At 46.3% G+C, this 17,539-nt stretch overlaps 2 protein-coding genes across 2 annotated transcripts; one reads left to right on the plus strand and one right to left on the minus strand.

Moving 5' to 3' along the window:
• The first annotated feature begins 8,724 nt into the window (after positions 1 to 8,724).
• On the plus strand, positions 8,725 to 9,642 carry LOC102456247 (olfactory receptor 8U3-like). The gene has a single exon (XM_006111805.4). It carries the CDS (start codon positions 8,725 to 8,727, stop codon positions 9,640 to 9,642), a length of 918 nt encoding a protein of 305 aa, XP_006111867.3.
• Positions 9,643 to 10,966: 1,324 nt separating this feature from the next.
• Positions 10,967 to 11,974, minus strand: LOC142829328 (mas-related G-protein coupled receptor member H-like). Its single transcript, XM_075928817.1, has one exon. The coding sequence runs from the start codon at positions 11,972 to 11,974 to the stop codon at positions 10,967 to 10,969; it is 1,008 nt and encodes a 335-aa protein (XP_075784932.1).
• Between the last annotated feature and the right edge of the window lie 5,565 nt (positions 11,975 to 17,539).

Raw genomic sequence — 17,539 nt, forward strand, 5'->3', positions numbered from 1 at the left:
AATGACTGTCCAACAATGCCAAACATATTCATCTCCTCGCTTTATTGTTTCGAGGCATGCGGCTGAGGTGGTTGCTTTCTCCAGGGCTCTTCCAATAATAACCGCAGCTCCTAGACATGCTCACAGAAAGCTAGGACTGAAATTGCTGACCTTCACCTAATTGCAGACACCCTTATGTGCTCACTTTGCAAGGCTGTAAGGCTCTCAGACTCGACCCTGATGAGCCACGTAGAAGAATGAACCTAGGTATATGGAGAGGCAGACACGTATCACAGAACGATCATTTGGTGAGCGGGAGAGGAGAAACATTTGTACTTTGCAATCTAGTGTCAGCAAGTTATTTACTTGTTCCCATAATATAAGAACTACGGGTCACCAAATGAAACGAATGGGCAGCAAGTTTAAAACAAATAAAAGGAAGTTCTTCTTCACGCAGCACGTAGTCAACCTGTGGAACTCCTTGCCTGAGGAGGTTGTGAAGGCTAGGACTATAACAGGGTTTGAAAGAGAACTAGATAAATTCATGGAGGTTAAGTACATAAATGGCTTGTAGCCAGTATGGGTAAGGAATTGTGTCCCTGGCCTCTGTTTGTCAGAGGGTGGAGATGGATGGCAGGAGAGAGATCACTTGATCATTACCTGTTTGATTCACTCCCTCTGTGACACCTGGCATTGGTCACTGTCGGAAGACAGGCTACTGGGCTGGATGGACCTTTGGTCTGACCCAGTGTGGCCGTTCTTATGTTCTTATGTAGCAATACGGTGGGATGGCATTAGAACATAAGATCATAAAAATGGTCAGACTGGGTCAGACCAAAGGTCCATCTAGCCCAGTATCCTGTCTGCTGACAGTGGCCAGAACCAGGTGCCCCAGAGGGAGTGAACAGAACAGGGAATCATCAAGTTATCCCTCTCCAGTCGCCCATTCCCAGCCTCACAAACAGAGACTAGGGACACCACCCCTACCCATCCTGGCCAATAAGTATTGATGGACCTATCCTCCATGAATGTATCTAATTCTTTTTTGAACCTTGTTAAAGTTCTGGCTTCACAACATCCTCTGGCAAGGAGTTCCACAGGTTGACTGTGCGCTGTGTGAAGAACAACTTCTTTTTGTTTGTTTTAAACTTGCTACCTATTCATTTCATGTAGTGACCCCTAGTTCTTATGTTATGGGAACAAGTAAATAACTTCATACCTGTCATGATTGTATAAGCCTTTATCATGTCCCCCTTGCTCTCCTCTTTTCTAAGCTGAAAAGTCCCAGTCTTTTTAATCTCTCTTCATATGGCACCCATTCCAAATGAGAGTAAATTAAGTTAATGTGCTTTAAAAACAGTACATGGTATGTCACTACAGATACCGTTATTGTAATAACCAGACAGTAAACCCTGAGGTCAACAGTCGGATCTCTCCTTCCCCACACATATATTGCTAGTATAATATTGCATTCTTATTGCTACATTAAACCTAGGCTATCAATATGGTGAGTGACTCCTTTGAAGCCTAGGACACAGCCATGCCTTGTAATGATCATATCACTTGTTGATGGGCGAAAGTTCAAATCTGGGAACTTGGCCTCTATCGGCCTCTCTATGGCCCATAACAAATACAAAGAGGCTAGTCCATTGCAACCATGACAGTGAATTATATCAGCCACTCTGCCCGCATCCCTTACAGGTACCTGTATCATATTAGACAATGCTAGAATGGAATCCTCTTAGGCCAGGCCTACCCTACCACTTTTGTTGGTATCACTGTGAAAAAAACACTCCCTTAAACACTGGAATAAATTGCCTGGGGAGGTTGTGGAATCTTCATCCATGGAGATATTTAAGAGCAGGTTGGACAGACATCTGTCAGGGATGATCTCAATGGTCCAGCCCCCTGCCATGAGGGCAGGGGACTGGACTCGATGACCTCTCAAGGTCCCTTCCGGTTCTAGTGTTCTATGATTCAATGAACTTAAGTGACACCATCCAAGGTGCTAGTGAGGACAGCACTGTGTGCTCTCCGATTGTCACAGCTGCCGGCGCTGGTGGAGGTGGTTTCATTAGGCATCAAGTCCTGGTCTTCACTAGACCAGGCAGGTCGGCTTCTGGTACACCATCCAGCTATGCAGAATGGGAAGTTGGAATCAGCTTGCCGTAAGCCAAGCCGCCGCTGCAGCTTCTATACTGCGGGAGGGCCCGTGCCTGCAGCAGGAACCTGTGTCAGGCCGTGGGGAAGGTGCAGGCCGGGGGGTTCCAGCCCCCTCGGTGCCATTCCTCGGCTGCAGTGGTCTGGAGAGAGCTGGGAAGAGGTGGGTGGGGAGGGGTGGAGCAAGAGCAGGGGCGGAGCAAGAGGCAGGGGGAGGTGGGGCCGGTGTCCTTGTGAATCACCGGATCCCAGCACAGTTGCATCCTTTGCTCTCCCCTGTCAGCGAGCCTGCATGACTGCAGATTTATTCCTCACGTAATCCCTGCCATGCACGCTAATCAGCTAAGGGCTTCTGTTTGCCGAATGACTTAATGCTTAATTCCCAGGAACCTCCAGTTATGCAAATCCCTGGACTGTGACTGGCTGGGTGTTGTTACTGTCTACTCAGAGGGCAGGAATCAGCATCATCACCATGCAAGTCATTCTCGATGGCTGTTAAGTAATGACGCAAATCCTTCCTGTCCGATTGGCCGCTGCCCACCGCCAGCACGCCTGTTCCACCTGCTGAGACTCCTCCAGCCCCAGATCTTGAAGGCAAATGAAGTTAGAAAACAATTCTCCTTGGAGGGACGGACTTCCTGCAGAGACACAGAGACAATTGTGTTCTTCCTGCCCGCCCTGGCACTCGGAGAGGCATCCCTGTTGGCAGAGGGATGCAGATTAGGCAGGTCGACATTGCAAATGAGGCAGGGATTTAAATATCCTGCACCTAATTTGCATAAAAATGGCCACCGCGTTTTGCCGACTCAGCACTTTGTCAGCAAAAAGTGGCAGTCTTGAGAAGGATCTGTCGAGAAAGAAAGCCTTTTTCGACGCATCCTGTAAACCTCCTTGCAGGAGGCATAAGGGATCTGCCGAAAAAGGCTTTCTTTCTCGACAACTCCCCTTTTGACGGCCGCTTTTTGTGGCCAAAGTACTGAGTCGGCAAAAACGGCGGCGGACATTTTTATGCAAATTAGGTGCGGGATATTTAAATCCCTGCCTCATTTGCAACGTCGACCTGCCTAATCTGCATCCCTCTGCCATAATCTAGACATACCCTGAAAAACATCTGAAGGTTTGGGGCATCATCCATACTGCTGCAAATATGGCCCTGGGCCTTACACCACAGTATAGCTGTCTTCTCCTGAGAGTGATGGTCGCCACTGAAGGGGTGTAGGGCCAATCGTTTCTTCTACACTGAAACAGGGGAAATAAGAGAACAGTTCGGTTTGGTAACCGCATTTGCTAGCGAGGCCAGGGATAGGAACAGGGCTGATGACAGATTTCATCGGGGCCTGAGGGGGTTTGACTCTAGCCCCCTGGATGGGGTGGGGCCTTGGATAGAAAGGGCAGAGCTGGGAAGCTGGTGGTGACCTCTCCCCCGTCAGCCCTCAATGCTGCCTGGACCACACTGTTGGCGTTGGCACCTGGCATTGGCCACTGTTATATATATGGAGATATACCATCTCATAGAGCTGGAAGGGACTGTGAGAGATCATCTAGTCCAGTCCCCTGCCCTCATGGCAAGGCCAAGTACCATCCCTGACAGATTTGACCCAGATCCCTAAATGGCCCCCTCAAGGATTGAACTCACAACTCACTGTTGGAAAACAGAACACTGGGCTAGATGGACCTTTGGTCTAACCCAGTCTGGCTGCTCTTATGTTGCTACATGTCACTATACAGTGTTTTATTTCTTAGAATTCAGAATGATAACACAGCAAAGCCCTCAGACACAGGGGCATAATTCAGTGCAGTCTGAGTGCTACTTGGCCTACATCTCAGACTTTCTGTGCCGAACTCCCCAGCCTTCATGCAGCATCAAGAACCCTCCTGAGTATTTAAAGTGATGGATCACAGTTTAGCATGGGGACGTGGGTGTGGGTGCAGCTCAAGCCATGGACCTGTGACAGAAGAGGGTGCATAGTGCAGGGTAAGTACTCTACCATGGCTCTGAGGTCTGAGTCCTGCAATTCTAAACCCAGATGTGAATGATCAAGCAAAGGATCATTGAACACCAGCTACGTCTACACTGCACGATTATTTTGAAATAAGCTATTCCGAAAGAAACACTCCGAAACAGAGTATTTTGAAATAGCACATCTACACTACAGGGAAGGCCTGGAAATTAGTCCAAGGCAGGCTCCCTTAATGTGGATGTGCTATCTCGATTTAGGGCCTCAGGAAGCACTGGGGAGTAATTAGTTTGAATGGCTCTGGGGAGAAGCTATTTCAAAATAGCAACAGTGGAGCGGCCACACGACTGCCATTCCCAAATAGCTCTTTTGAAAGAGGCGTTATTTCTCATGGAATGAGGTTTACAAACACCGAAATAAGCCACCCGTTATTTCAAAATTATTTCGAAATAACAGGCCAGCTGTGTAGACACTCGCCTAGTAAAATTAATGGGTAGCAGGTTTAAAACTAATAAAAGGAAGTTCTTCTTCACACAGCGCATAGTCAACCTGTGGAACTCCTTGCCAAAGGAGGCTGTGAAGGCTAGGACTATAACAGAGTTTAAAGATAAGCTAGATAATTTCATGGAGGTTAGGTCCATAAAAGGCTATTAGCCAGAGGATAGAAATGGTGTCCCTGACCTCTGTTTGTCAGAGGCTGGAGATGGATGGCACGAGACAAATCGCTTGATCATTGTCTTCGGTCCACTCCCTCTGGGGCACCTGGTGCTGGCCACTGTCAGCAGTCAGGCTACTGGGCTAGATGGACCTTTGGTCTGACTCAATATGGCCGTTCTTATGTTCTTATAGTTATTTTGGAATAACGGCTGTTATGCCGAGATAATGCTGCTATGTAGATATACCCACCAAGTCCACAAGTCCGAGTCCTACTTACCTGGGGTAAGTGTGCAGTGTAGACATGCCCCTAGGCAGTAAGCTAAAGCGATGGTGCACTTCACCTAGGACCGGGAACAGCTGTAAGCACCAGTGAAATGTAGCAGGTCTTCTGTGAAACACAGGCTGTAATCTACGGACAATGAGTGAACTGCCGGCCAGACTGTGGAGATAATGTGGATCCCCTTTGTTTCCAGCTCCTAAACTGCATACAAATTCAGCTAAAAACACTTAGGATACTTCACAAATGTTGCTTTTCCACACAGGCAATTGGTGTAGCCGCTGCAGGGATATTATTGGACAGGAGAGGGCGTGCCCATGAGACAATTAAGATTGGCTCCCCCATTGTGAAGGTTTAAGATCCTCCGCACGGGAGAATGTTTCAGAACCTCTGCGCAGACGAATGGAAGACGAGGAAAACAGTTGTCGGACCTGAGAGCAAGACAACGGCGTTGCAATGAAACGGCTCCCTCAAAGACACTTGGCTTAGCTGTTTAGAACATTCTGGCAGGGAAAAACTTTTACAGTACACACGGTCCCAAAGTTTTGGTAGCTACATAAATGTTTTGCATCATCTAAGTAAGAATTTTTGACAATAAGGGGAAGTGGGGAGCCTGCCTGGTATGTAGGTTAATGACAGACCCGTGTTAAAGGATTGCAACTTCTGAGGCCAGATGTGATGTTCAACTTAATAGCAATATCTGAGGAAGATCCTTGATTCTTGGCACAAAGAGTCTCAATAATTCATTTTGGTGTCTTAGAAAAAGCAAGTAATCTCCAGCCTGAGGACTAGATGGCCAGCGGTTGATGGTAAGTCCATTAAAGATCATGTGTTTAGTGAACCAGCTTAACCAAAAATGCTTTTTTCGATTGGAGATGGACAGAGGGTCACAGTTTCATAGACCCATAGGAGCAGAAGGGACCACAAAGGCCATCTGGTTTAACCCCCTACTAAGAAGGTTTTGTTGTGTCTGAATCAACTTACTTATCAGAATGTCATATGGTTCTGTGTCAGAAACTTTCCTTTATTCCAGGTCAATTATATTCTCTGAATTATACCCTGTCCACCAAACCCATTACCTTGTCAAAGAAGGAAATCAAGCTTGTTTGGCACACATTGTTTTTAGCAAATCCATGTGGGCTGCTAGAGATTATTCCTTAATCCTCCAGGTACTTGCAAATTGAATGTTTTATAAACATTCTCTATTGCTCTGTTGAATGTTTTAGAAACATGCTCTAATAGCTTCCCAGCTATCAAGGAGAATGGTCTATGGATCTCTGCCCCTCCTTTTTCTCCTTTCTGAAAGTATTTTTTTCCTCTTTCTTTTTCCATTATAAATTACTGGGTTTCTGTTATTCTGCTCCAGCTCATCTGAGGAAGTGGGTTTTGCCCATGAAAGCTCATGACACTATATATATTTTTGTTACTCTCTGAGCCCTGGTCTGCACTAAGACCTTAGTCTGGTGTCCACACTAACAAGCCTATTATTCCAAAATAACGAGATACGGAATTTAAACTCTGTACTAATAACACTAATTCCGAACATGTAAGTTCGAAGCAACATTAATGCAGATGCTCCAGTGCCACTAATTTGAACTAATTGGCATATGGGAGACCTCCTGCACCACCTCAGAGTAAAATCAGGAGTCTGTACGTCAAATTTAGTAAATTTGAAATAATTTCCTGGTGTAGACATGGCCTAAGGTACCACAGCACCACTACTTGCTTTTAAAGTTACAGACTAACATGGTGACCCCTCTGAGAATTTTCAGAAGCATGTAGGTATCCAACTTTCAAACAAAATGATGGACTTCAGCTGTTTTAAGTACATGGGAATTTTTGAAAATCTTAATTTTGAAAATCTGGAATACTGCCTACAGATGTGGTCTCCTCACTCAAAAAAGATAAAGTGGCATTAGAAAAGGTTCAGAGAAGGGCAACTAAAATGATTAGGGGTTTGGAACGGGTCGCATATGAGGAAAGATTAAAGAGACTGGGACTTTTCAGCTTGGAAAAGAGGAGACTAAGGGGGGATAGGATAGAGATCTATACAATCATGAGTGGTGTGGAGAACATGAATAAGGAAAAGTTATTTACTTGTTCCCATAATATAAGAACTAGGGGCCACCAAATGAAACTAATGGGCAGCAGGTTTAAAACAAATAAAAGGAAGGTCTTCTTCACACAGCGCATCGTTAACCTGTGGAACTCCTTGCCTGAGGAGGTTATGAAGGCTAGGCCTATAACAAGGTATAAAAGAGCACTAGATAAATTCATGGAGGTTATGTACATAAATGGCTATTAGCCAGTATGGGTAAGGAATGGTGTCCCTGGCCTATGTTTGTCAGAGGGTGGAGATGGATGGCGGGGGAGAGATCGCTTGATTACCTGTTCGATTCACTCCCTCTGGGGCACCTGGCATTGGCCACTGTCGGCAGATAGAGTACTGGGCTGGATGGACGTTTGGTCTCACCCAGTGTGGCCATTCTTATGTTCTTGGTAACTGTCTGAATCTTCCAACATCTAATACCATTGAAAAACTGACCCAAAATGCTCAGAGCTTTGAATTAATGCTGAGATGATCTGTTTCAGGAGGAAGCTGGCCATGGCCCTTTGTGAACATTTGGCTCAAAGTGCTCACTGCTGGATGCATCTAACTGCAGCTGCTTAGGGTGGAGAGGCTGGGACGCACAGGGATGATGCTTAGTGAGTCTCTCTCACCGAGGTTGAATCGCTCCGTTGGGCAGGTTGAGAGAAAACTATGTTCTAGTGGGTCAGGTTGCTTTCTTGAGCCTCAAGAGAGCAGGGAGCGAGCCCCAACTCTTCCACAGTCACTGTGTGTGACCTTGGACAAGTCATCTAGCTATGCTGTGCCTCAGTTTCCCATCTGTTTTAACTAATACTCGTTCTATGGAGCACATTATGCTGGTGTTCCAGCAGCTGCACTGGCTTCCAGTATGTTTCTGGGCACAATTCATGGTGTTAGTTATGACTATATGGGCTGGGACGGGAGTATTTGAAGGACTGTCTCCTCCTATACAAACCTGCCTGTGGACTGAAGTCAGCTGGGGAGGTTCTGCTCCATGTTCCTCCACTTATGGAAATAAGGTTGACATCTACGTGGAGCGGGGCCTTCTCAGCTTTTGCTCCTAGGCTGTGGACTTCTCTCCCCAAGAACATTTGCCTGGCACCAACGTTAGTGCTGTTTCCACACCAGACCAAGGCCACCCTTTCTACCCGGGCTTTTATTGGTGTTGAGTTGTGTGGGTGTGTGTCTCTCCTCTTGAGGTGTTTTAGCAGGTTTCATGTGTCCCCCCCCCCCCACTCCTCCTCCTTGGAATCCTGTATTTTACTTTATATATATATAGTATTTTAAACATTTTGTTAGCCCCCTCAAATATTTTAAATAGAGGTGGGGTAAAAATATTTTAACTAACTAACTAACTAACTAACTAACTAACTAACTAACTAACTAACTAACTAACTAACTAACTAACTAACTAACTAAAATCTGCCCTACTCCACAGGGTTGCTGGAGGATAAATTCATTGAAGAATTTGAAGTGGTTAAATATTCTGCTAATGAGGTCCATTTAAGTACTTGGTGATCTAGAAGATAAATCAGAGGTCAACAGTTGTCCCTTCGGTCAACCAGCAAGAGCCAATCAGCAGATAACGCCTGTGTACTGACAAAATGACTGGGGGAAATCAAACCTTGGTGACTGAGTTTCTCCTCTCGGGACTCACAGAAAGTCCAGAGATGAAGGCCATCTGCTTTCTGCTCTTCTTAGTGATGTACCTAGTCACCCTGGTGGGGAACCTTGGGATGATCGTGTTGATCAGGGTCGACTCCCGGCTCCACACCCCTATGTACTATTTCCTCAGTAATTTGGAATTTGTGGATTTCTGCTACTCCTCAACCATCACCCCCAAGATGCTGGTGGATTTCCTAAGTGAGAGGAGAGCTATTTCCTTCGGTGGCTGTGTCACACAACTGTTCTGTTTTGTGCTCACAGCGAGTGTTGAATGTCTCCTGTTGGCCGTGATGGCCTATGACCGTTATGTGGCCATCTGTAACCCCCTGCTTTATACAGTTATCATGTCCCGCAGAGTCTGTGCCCAGCTGGTGAGTGGCTCCTATCTGATTGGCTTTGTTCATGCACTAGCACAAACTATCTCCACCTTTCGGCTGTCCTTCTGCAACTCCAAAGTCATCAATCATTACTTCTGTGATATCCCACCGCTAATACAACTCTCCTGCTCTGAGACCTACAGCAATGAGTTAGTGCTTTACACCTTTGGTACATTTCACGGCATCTTCACCTCGGTGGAGATCCTGGTCTCCTATGTCTATATCATCTCCACCATCCTGAGGATCCGCTCCTCTGGGGGCAGACGCAAAGCCTTCTCCACCTGTGCTTGCCACTTGATGGCTGTCATGATATTCTATGGCACCACAGTCTTTATGTATGTGAGGCCGATATCCAGCTACTCACTGGACCGGGACAAAGTGGTCTCAGTGTTTTACACAGTGGTGATCCCCATGTTGAACCCCCTGATCTACAGCCTGAGGAACAAGGAGGTGAAGGACGCCTTGAAAAGGTTATTATAATTTCCACTTTTAGTAATTAGAGGGATCTTACACAAAACCCAGCCGTAGTCTCTCAGGCTATGTCTACACGGCAGCGCTATTTTGGGATACTGGAGACAAAGCTTCTGTCGACAAACAGCGTCTAGACTACATTCAGTTCTGTCAACAAAGCAAGCTGCTTTGTCGACGTGGCAGTGTAGACGCAAAGGACAGTGTAGATGCGACAACGCCTTCTATCGACAGAACTCTGTCAACAAAAGGCGTTATTCCTCATAAAATGAGGTTTACCAGCGTTGACAAAACTGCTGAGTTCTGTCGACGTTATGTCGACAGAACTCAGCGGTAGTGTAGATGCAGGTGTAGTTTTGTCGACAAAAGTCCACGTTTGTCGACAAAACCCTGTAGTCTAGACACACCCATAGAGACTTGTGCCAGGTGCCCCAGGGGGAATCATCCCCTCTCATCTACTCCCAGCTTCTGACAAGCAGAGGCTAGGGACACCCACCCTAACCCCTCCTGGCTCATAGTATGATTATCCTGCCCATGCAGAAATGCAGCCGGGTGAAAAAAAGGAAGAAGATGAAGTAACTTTTAATTACTTTTACAATGTAACCAGTGAAAAGTAAACAGACAATAACACAGTGAAAAGTTTTCCTCCCTTCCTTTGCTCATGGGAAAACAGTTACAAAATGTTGAAATGAAAAAAAAAAAACCAATTTCAAACCCATCCCTTTTGTGGGTGCTGAAAATTTGGGCCTGAGAAATTTTTGATTGTTGCCAAAACCCCGTTTTCCAATGAAGAAAATTATTTTGTGGGGATTTTAGTCCTTCTCTCTGGCTGTGTCTAGACTGGCCAGTTTTTCCGGAAAATCAGCCGCTTTTTCGGAAAAACTTGCCAGCTGTCTACACTGGCCGCTTAAATTTCCACAAAAGCACTGACTTCCTACTGCTCCCGTTCAGGCAAAAGTCCTTTTGCACAAAACGTTTGCACAAAAGGGCCAGTGTAGACCGCTCAGATTTGTTTTCTGCCAAAAAGCCCCGATCGCAAAAATGGCGATCGGGGCTTTTTTGCGGAAAAGCGCGTCTAGATTGGCACGGATGCTTTTCTGCAAAAAGTGCTTTTGCGGAAAAGTGTCCATGCCAATCTAGACACTCTTTTCCGAAAATGCTTTTAGCGGAAAAGTTTTCCGTTAAAAGCATTTTCGGAAATGAGCGTCTAAAGCATTTCCGGAAAATCATGCCAGTCTAGACGTAGCCCCAGTGTCTCATATATTAAAGCGCTGCTGTGTTAACTGGAAATGTGTTTGCAAGGGCAGCCCCAGGAGCGCTGAAGATCTGCCAGGCCTCACCCATGTTCTGAAGGCTTCTCAGTGGCTGGTTCTTGGGCGCGTTTGGTGGGCCTTTTCTCTTGTGGATCAGCCTCCTCCTTGAAGATTCTCTGGAAAACCTCCTTGAGAGACTCCCTCACTTGCCGTCTCCCGTGTTTCCCGACTAAGAAGTAAATGAAGGGGTTGATGCTGCTGTTAAGACAGGGCAGTAGGATCACTAAATTCTTGACAAGGAGGTGTATCGCGGTGTGACTAAGGAGGGCCATTAGCACAATGACCCGGAGTGGAAGGGCTAACACGAGGAAGAAAAGGATGGTGACCATAATGATGACATAGAGCTTTGTTGGTTGGTGTCGCTGTGAGCAATACCGGACTTTGATGAACAGCGTGACGCTGGACAGCACCATGAGTGGAGAGAAAACCAGGAAGCTTAAGACGCAGCTGAATATGGTCATTTTGGAACAGTTGTCACGGGTGATGCAGAAATAGCACTCCAGGCCGGTCACCAAGACGGAGAGAGCCCAGAGCAGGGTGCAAACCGTGGGAGACAAGTTTTGCGGCCGGTGACATCGGTACCAGAGAGGGAAAAGGACAGACAGGCACCTGTGAACGCTGATGGCCGTCAGGAGATAGAGACCGGTGTTGTATATAAACAGCGCCACCCACTGGATTGCCTCTCTGGCAGCAAACCCTCCATGAATGTCCCCGGGTACATTTAAGAGGATAATAACCAAGAAGACCACCATGCACAGGAGGAAACCAAAGTCAGCGATGGCCAGGTTGAGGAGGTAGATGGTGAAGGGGTTCTTCTTCATCCAGAAGCCGAGGAGCAAAAGAACCGCCCCGTTCCCTGCCAGCCCAAACAGGCAAACGAACAGAGAAACAGAGTTGAGCACGAGGATAGGAATGAAACATTTGTCTTGATCCAGATCTGTGTCATTAGAGCCACTGGACTCATTCACAAATAGACAGGAAGGCAGGCTGATCTGTCCCACCGTCGGGGATGCCGTGATAAGCTCAGTCATATTGAAACCGCTGCTGCAGCCTGATAATTTCCAGCTCCCTCGTTATCTCGCTTGTGTAAACACACCTGCTAATAGAAATAAACAGGACGTGTATGAGTGACTCCGAGTCATGGTGGGAACTCAGATTTGCCAGTAATTCCAGCCCCACCCTTCACTCCTGAGCTAAAATATCCAGATTCCAATGAGCATTTATTGGAAAGTCACATGGAGATTAAAACAAAGGAGAGGAATTAGGGGATTTGTAAATAAATACAGAGGGGAGAGGATAGGGGATTTTTAGTGAGGAGGGTACTAGATAGGTCTTTCTTCTTTGGAAACCTCAGGGCAAAAGATAAAATAAATGTCAGAGACAGCAATCCCAAGCATTATTCCCTACATAAGAACATAAGAACGGCCGTACTGAGTCAGACCAAAGGTTCATCTAGCCCAGTAGCCTGACTGCTGACAGTGGTCAGCACCATGTGCCCCAGAGAGGGTGGACCGAAGACAATGATCAAGCGATTTGTCTCGTGCCATCCATCTCCAGGCTCTTACAAACAGAGGCCAGAGACACCATTCCTACCCCCTGGCTAATAGCCTTTTATGGACCTAACCTCCATGAATTTATCCAGCTTCTCTTTAAACTCTGTTATAGTTCTAGCCTTCACAGCCTCCTCTGGCAAGGAGTTCCACAGGTTGATTGTGCGCAGTGTGAAGAACTTTCTTTTATTAGTTTTAAACCTGCTACCCATTAATTTCATTTGGTGTCCTCTAGTCCTTATATTATGGGAACTAATAAATAACTTTTCTTTATTCACCTTCTCCACACCACTCATGACTTTATACCTTTATCATATCCCCCCTCAGTCTCCTCTTTTCCAAACTGAAAAGTCCCAGTCGCTTTAGCCTCTCCTCATATGAGACCCGTTCCAAACCCCTGATCATTTTCAATGCTCTTTTCTGAACCCTTTCCAAGGCCAAAATATCTTTTTTGAGGTGAGATATTCCCTCTAATGTTTTCCATCCACAAGCGGAATAAATTTTGTTACATGCACCAAGGCAGGTGTGGATGTGCACCACCAATAGACACATAAGCAGCTGACTGTGGGTGCTCTGCTAATCAGCTGGGCAGAGTTTGAATCTATCCTGGGTGGCCACACAAGTGCTCAGGTTACAGGGAACACTATGGCTGTGTCTAGACTGCCCAGTTTTTCTGGAAAATCAGCCGCTTTTCCGGAAAAACTTGCGAGCTGTCTACACGGGCCACTTGAATTTCCGCAAAAGCACTGACTTCCTACTGTAAGAAATCAGTGCTTCTTGCGGAAATACTATTCTGCTCCCGTTCAGTCAAAAGTCCTTTTTGTGCAAAGCTTTTGTGCAAAAGAGCCCACGTAGACAATTCAGATTTGTTTTCCGCAAAAAAGCCCTGATCGTGAAAATGGTGATTGGGGCTTTTTTGCGGAAAAGCACATCTAGATTGGCACGGGCGCTTTTCCGCGAAAAGTGATTTTGCAGAAAAGTGTCCTTGCCAATCTAGACGCTCTGTTCTGAAAATGCTTTTAATGGAAAACTTTTCCATTAAAAGCATTTCCGGAAAATCATGCCAATCTAGATGCAGCCTATGAATACTGGGAGTGAGGTGGTCTGCCAGCCTGTGTATATTGTGGCAGATCAGGATTGTCATAAAGAGGGGCTACAGTTCAGGACTGAGAGACTTTGGGAGTGGAAGAGGCAAGGAGTCCAAGGGGCCCATAGTAGGAGGGAGTCTTTAAGTCAGCATTAAAACACATTGGTAAAGCAAGAGGCAAAGCCCGGATCTGGAATAGCAGAGGGCTGGATATTGGAACTGAGGGCAGAGTTTTGGAAAAGAAAGGAAATACAGAAAATTACAGATAGCAGCAATATAGGATAATCCGCCTCCCCACACACACATGAAATGCTCACCTTCCTTCTGGCACTCTGAGGTTTGAACAACGGTTTTGCAGAAGCCGAAGGGCAGCACAGCCGTGAGAGAAATTCCTTCCTTCTTATCAGCTGCTCCATGCAGAATCAATTCCTTGAGTGTTTCGCAACAGAGCAATTGTTATTTAGGAGACAGACAATAACCCTCTGCTTTCCTGTCCAACAAGTCAATCCAGCCCTAAGTCCTGGCTACCAAATGCCATAGTCACAAGAGGTAGTCAGACTCAGCAATCTTTCCACCACTGTGTCATCTGTGTGTTGCTAAACGGCCTCATAAAGTTGGCATCAGGGCTCTACCTAACGAGAGGAAGCAACTAAAGTAGCAAAGAAAACTGACTAAGTCATTTTCCTAAAGGAACAGCCACTTGAAAAATCAAGACCATCAACTCTTCAAAAAAAAGGAAATTCCAGAGCTAGTCAGAGAGCTTCTGACCTTGTGAGCTACCAGCTGGTGTTTCACTTTCCGTTGCTGAGCAAATTGAGAACGTAGCAAAGAACCAACCCCAACTCCACCCATCTACTGCTAACATCAGAGAACCTGGCTGGTTGGGGGGACGTTGCAGAGAGACAGCATTCCTCACGGTCATGGGAGACATCCTCTTCCCATGTCCAAGGGATGTGTAGCCATAACTATGTGGCAGAAACAGTCATTATATCCTCAGCCATGCAGGGAAATGAGACCTCCCAAGTTTTTTTCCTTCTTGGGACCACCAGCTCCTTAGCTCCAGACACATAGGCTGTGTCTACACTGAGCCACTTATTCCGGAAAATCAGCCGCTTTTCTGGAATAAGCTGCGAGCTGTCTACACTGCCCCTTGAATTTCCGGAAAAGCAACGACGCTCTACTGTACAAAATCAGCCGCTATTCCGGAAAAACTATTCTGCTCCCGCTCGGGCATAAGTCCTTATTCCAGAACACTGTTCCGGAAAAGGGCCAGTGTAAACAGCCCAGTAGTCTTTTCCGGAAAAAAAGCCCCGATCGCGAAAACGGCGATCGGGGCTCTTTTCTGGAAAAGCGCGTCTACATTGGCCACAGACGCTTTTCCGGAAAAAGGGCTTTTCCGGAAAAGCAGCCTGCCAATGTAGACGCTCCTTTTCCGGAAAAACTGAAAACAGAATAGTGTGACTGCAAAGACCCTCCCATCCCTTTCTTTGGGAGGACCTCCTAGGCTGAGCACTGGGAAACGGGGGATTCAAACAGTCTTGTCCACTCCATTGTAGCCTGCCAGACTAGGTCTTTCCCTATCCTATCCTTTTTCATATATTTCAGTAGGGATGCTTGTAATGCAAGGCCTGCAGGATTGAATGTATCCTGTATGAGTTGGCTTTTGCAGTAGCACAATGGGATAAGAAAGGCTTAATGTATCTTCTAGAAAATTATTGCTCCTAATATCTTTTTAGAAACGACAGAAGACCCTGTGGTGAAATCGTCAGTTGGGTCAGTACACAGATGGATATGCCAGACCTAGCAAAGGGTGAGTCTAGACGACATCCCTCTTTCGACAGAGGGATGTAATTAGGCACTTTTTCAAAAGAGCGCCATGACGTGATTATGCAAATGAAGTGTGGGATATTTAAATCCCGGCTTCCTTTGCAATTTCGAAGTGCCTAATTTACATCCCTCTGTCGCAAGAGGGATGTAGTCTAGACACACCCAAACCGTCCTCTTGAATTAAGGAACTACGCCTTGTTGCACCTAACCACAAAACTCTCACTTTTTCCATGGCCAGGACCGTATCCAAGGTGGAAGCTGATATTCATGCATATTCAAAAGATGTCCCAATAGCACCATCCAATCAAGTGTGTGCGCCCACAAAATCTTAGAGTGCTGTGCTCCGGCTTTGGTTATGAAAGGCTGGGCAGTAATGAATCAAAAAGAGGGATCAAAGCTGTGAGAATAAGAACACTCGGGGCTCAAGACATATCTATCTTTTCCACGTCAAGTATTGCTTTATGTAAGCTCTTTGCTTTACTCTATTTATTCATTCTAAGTCTCTGCTGCTAAGTTTCCTTCTCCACCCAGCACCAAAGTCCCACAGGTGGAGGGAGATAGGTCTTTCCACTCTCGGTCTTTGGGAGAAGGGGATATGAGTATGAGTTTTTATTTGAGGTAATTCTCTCTGTACATTTAGATAAGCGCACTCTATATACCCATTTGTATTAATGTTACCCTCAGAGGTGATTCAATCAATGTGTGTTGTCATGGCTGTGTGCTTTGTCCTGTTTGCCATTTTAACGCCTGTCATCATAAAACTTCTTGTGATCTGGTACTATCCTCGTTGTGAGTGTGGCTGCTGTTGTGGACCCCCAGAACTGCCTCCAGGGGTACGTCTACACTACATGCCTCTGTCGGCAGAGGCATGTAGATTTGTTTATTCAGCAAAGGTAAATGAAGCCGCGATTTAAATGATCGCAGCTTCATTTACATTTAAATGGCTGCCGCGCTGAGCCGACAAACAGCTGATCAGCTGTTTGTCGGCTCGCGCTCTAGTCTGGACGTTCCCCCTGTCCACATCAAAGCCCTTTGTCGGCAGCCCCGGTAAACCTCATTCCACGAGGAATAACGGGGCTGCCGACAAAGGGCTTTGATGTCGACAGGGGGAACGTCTAGACTAGCGGCGAGCCGACAAACAGCTGATCAGCTGTTTGTCGGCTCAGCGCGGCAGCCATGTAAATGTAAATGAAGCCGCGATCATTTAAATCGCGGCTTCATTTACCTTTGCCTACAACCCTAATCTACATGCCTCTGCCGACAGAGGCATGTAGTGTAGACACAGCCCAGATGTATAATCATATGTGACCTGGGGTATGGAGGACAAAACCTAGAATCTTTTAGTCAGATGGGCGAGCCTTACCGACAGAAATTCTATTATACCCACAGACATTCTATTATACCCACAAGTATCAGAGGGGTTGCCGTGTTAGTCTGGATCTGCAAAACCGACAAGGAGTCCTGTGGCACCTTATAGACTAACAGGTGTATTGGAGCATAAGCTTTTGTGGGCAAAGACCCACTTCTTTATCTTTGCCCACGAAAGCTTATGCTCCAATACATCTGTTAGTCTATAAGGTGCCACAGGACTTATTATACCCACGGACGTTCTATTATACCCCTCTCCCAGGCTACAGCAACCCCCCTCTCTGTTGGTTCCATTTCAATCACAAAAATTGCCCGGAGCACAACCTTAATAGACTCCCTGTGTCATTCCCTGGTTCCTGACTAGGAAGTATATGATGGGGCTGTTGCTGCAATTTGGGCAGATCATCCCATTAGCCACGTGGAAATTAGAACCAATTATATTTGCCTGAGCAACGGTGTGATCCTCCTGAGAAAGTAGAAGATGAGCCAGAAGAGGTCAGAGAGCAGGCTAGTTCGACAAAGTTTGGCAGGACGATGTCACAGGAAGTTACATGAGAACTCAGTGAATAGTGACAGAAACACCAGGAGGGTGAGAACCCGAAGATACAAGAGGCAGGTAAGCGTGTTCATCAGGAGGCACGTCATTTTAGAGTGGCAGAAGGATATCTACAGTTTGAGGAACCAGGAGGAGAGGACCCACAATGGGAAGTAGCCAGACATGTACTTTGGGTGGTGACATTCAGCACAAAAGGACAGACAGACAC

This window comes from Pelodiscus sinensis, chromosome 4 (genome assembly GCF_049634645.1).
Source record: "Pelodiscus sinensis isolate JC-2024 chromosome 4, ASM4963464v1, whole genome shotgun sequence".
Lineage (NCBI taxonomy): Eukaryota > Metazoa > Chordata > Testudines > Trionychidae > Pelodiscus > Pelodiscus sinensis.